At 39.7% G+C, this 3,274-nt stretch overlaps 1 protein-coding gene across 1 annotated transcript; it reads left to right on the top strand.

Annotated features, from left to right (window-relative positions):
- Positions 1-454: 454 nt before the first annotated feature.
- On the top strand, positions 455-2,385 carry LOC123755022 (baculoviral IAP repeat-containing protein 8-like). The gene is made up of 2 exons (XM_069323902.1): positions 455-1,087; positions 1,515-2,385. Exons 1-2 carry the CDS (start codon positions 922-924, stop codon positions 2,378-2,380), a joined length of 1,032 nt encoding a protein of 343 aa, XP_069180003.1. The 5' UTR covers positions 455-921; the 3' UTR covers positions 2,381-2,385.
- Positions 2,386-3,274: the final 889 nt, after the last annotated feature.

The raw sequence follows: 3,274 nt of genomic DNA, 5'->3' as shown, positions 1-3,274 counted from the left end.
TAATGACATTTCTCGATAATTATCACAAAAAATAAGTACTTGGTCACCTTTCCTAGACTACCAACTGCCATCTTTTTTTTTTTAATTCACTGCATTATGCAACATGATTTAGCACATTTGCGAGTCATTTTTTCCTTTCCCTGTTTCCTCATAATTATGCCATAAAAAAAAAGAGTAGCGGTGGCTAGAATTGCCAAACCAAAAAAAAAAAAAGAAACTAGCACATATGTAGCGATCTTTGACACTTATTTCGGGGAGGGAAAGGACGGGCAATATATAGCCTAGGATCTTGCCTCCATTCGCCAGTGTCGCACCAGTACACAATGGAACCTTCCCGTACTAAAACGTTTTACTCCAGGGACAGTCTTAAATGTGCCCAAATGCGTTTAGACACCTTTATAAATTGGCCTGTCGAATGGCTAAACCCCCAAGACCTGGTGAATGAGGGATTTTATTATCTGAGAGTTGCGGATCATTGTTCCTGCGCCTTTTGTTGTAAAGTTGTGCATGCTTGGATTGAGGGCGATACGCCCCGTAGTAGGCATGCGAAAGTGTCGCCAAATTGTTCCTTCATAAGAGGCGAAAAGGACAATAACGTTCCTTTGGAAATCACCAAACTGGCATTCGAATATGGGCTGGATTTCTTTTCACCCCTATTCGAACCAAAGAATATAGCAACATCTGATCGTGAGTATATTGTATAAATATAATTTACTAGTTTATCTGTGAATAATTAGTATTGGCGATGTGGAGGGAGGACAAAAAAAAAAATAAGTATAAACGCAGTAAGTCTTTTCAAATAATTTTTCTTTATTTTTTTTTGTTTTTGAAAGAATTGACTTAGAACCTGTGTCTTATGCATATATGTGATGGAGCATCTTTGTTTTTTTAGAGACCCCACCCCGCGAGGAAGAAACTAAAATGACTGGAGATGATTTGCAGGTTCTGGGGGTAATTCCATACGCTAAACCTAGATATCCAGGCTTGGCAACATACAAACAGCGTTTGGAAACATTCGACCTCAGCTGGACTGGTTGTGTCAAGCAAACATCTCACGAATTGGCAGAATCAGGATTTTTCTTCTGTGGTAAACAAATATTGTTGGAGTTTTTGTTATTTTTAGTGTGTGCGTGTGTATCCTCCTGGCCGGGGAGGATTTACTGGGCGCAAATCCTTAACTGTAGCCTCTGTTTAACTCAACAGTAAAATGGGTACTTGGTTGTAAAAAACGATTCTTCGAGGTGGGGATTGTATTCTAGGGACCTGCCCGAAATGCTAGGCCGTACAAGAATGTAACAACTCTTGTATATATCTGAAAAAAAAGTGTGTTTACTCCCCCAATTGTGCTTGCGGGGGTGGAGCTCTGGCTCTTTGGTCCCGGGAAGTGTGTGTGTGTGTGTGTGTGTGTGTGTGTGCGCGCGCGCGTGTGTGTGTTTTTGTATTACAACATTGCCGGATGTGAGCTATAATAATAATAATAATGAATGGGAATATTTTTTTTCTTAAATTTACAGGCCTAAGTGACCACATGCGCTGCTTTTTCTGTGGGAATGGTTTTCGTAATTGGGAACCCGCTGACGACCCTTGGACACTGCACGCGCAATGGTATCCTGAGTGCACCTTTGTCAACATTAAAAAGGATGCACAGTTCATTAAGAATGCTAGAGAATCTTCGCAGCGTCGAACTATAAAACCCATAGATGAACATCTTTTAACTGGTCTGATGGAAGGTTTGGGTTTTTTCCCAGCATTAATTGAACATTTTGGATTTCCTGATGTCTGTGTGAGACCTGCCTTAAGGCTATATCTCAAAAGCACCAAAGATTTATTACCGTTTGTTACAGAGGCCAGATGTATAGAATTAATGTTGTGGTATATGCAAGAGAGCACTAAAGCCGAAATGGGTTTAAGGGGAATTCATCATGAGGATGTGGAAGGTAGGGTAGAGCCTGCGAATCTGGAATGGCAATCCGCGCCCTCTGACATGGAAACAGTCGCCACAGCTAATGAAATGGATGTCGACGTTGTTGGATCAATGAGCGGGTTCATGAGCACTAATCTTGGTTTGCGGGCTTTGCCTTCTCCTGTTGAAACAGAGGCGGAAGAGACGACTATAGTCGCTAATGAAATGGATGTTGAAACTGGCGAAGAGGCCACAGACTTTGATGCGACATCCCATGTTGAAACTGTGATGAACACATCTACGCCAACGTCTTGGGCTGCTGATATTTTGTGTAAGGTGTGCTTTAACAATGCGTTGAGTGTCGTACTGCTGCCCTGCAGACATATGGTAACATGCAGTAATTGTCTTGTATCTATGAGAAACTGCCCCATTTGCAGACGCACCATTTCGCATGTCCTTCGACCGATTATTTCCTAAGAAGACAAAAAGGCATACAGACTAATTTATTTGTGTAAATAAAAATTGTACAAATGTCGAGTTGTTTTTTTTATATTCATAAATTAGTATAAATAAGCTCACATTTTCATGAACAGTATTTTTTTTTTGGGGGGGGGGGGGATTAGATTGCAATTGCTTATTTACTGCCCTAAAATCATTGATCCGGGGGGTGGGGGCGAGATACTGCCTCATTTAGAGAAATTTGCTATGTGCAATAGCTCGGACGTTGGGGAACTGAACCGGGTCCTGCACGAAGGTTGCTCAACATTCCGCTCGAATATGGACAAAAATAGAATCTCTCTCTCTTTCTGAGGTAAAGAACCTTTTGAGAACTAGCACTCAAAGGTTAAAAAAAAAAAAAGATTAACACCTTTATAATTAGAGAGACAGCTAAGATACTGCATCATTTAGTGAAATTTGTAATGTCCATTAGCTCGGACGTTGGGGAACTGAACCAGGGCCCGCACGAAGGTTGCTCTGCTCCTGTGCAAATGAGGAAACATTTGGGAGAAAGAGAGGAAGCAAGATTTACTCCCTTGGAAAACCTTTATAAAACATTAGTGGCCAGAGCTTTGAAAATATTGGCAACTTTCATTTTTTATACAGAATGAAACTCTTAATTAATAAATAATATATATCCTGAAGAATAAATCTTCCTCTATGAGACATATATTTTTAGTTAGTTTTAAAAGTTTGTAATTACGGAAATGATAAAGCCTTCCAACCATGGCTCATTAAAAGTTATTTTTTGTTTATGAAATCGTGTAAGTATTTATGCAATATTTATTATCAAACAATCATAATACGCAGTGGAATATCAATTTTATAAAGAGGCTTTATAAGGTAAATATAATAGCAATGCAAAACTCTTTC

The sequence above is a fragment of the Procambarus clarkii genome, chromosome 13, assembly GCF_040958095.1.
Source record: "Procambarus clarkii isolate CNS0578487 chromosome 13, FALCON_Pclarkii_2.0, whole genome shotgun sequence".
Lineage (NCBI taxonomy): Eukaryota > Metazoa > Arthropoda > Malacostraca > Decapoda > Cambaridae > Procambarus > Procambarus clarkii.
The sequence above is the reverse complement of the archived record's forward strand: the minus strand, read 5'-3'. Positions and strand labels throughout refer to the sequence as shown.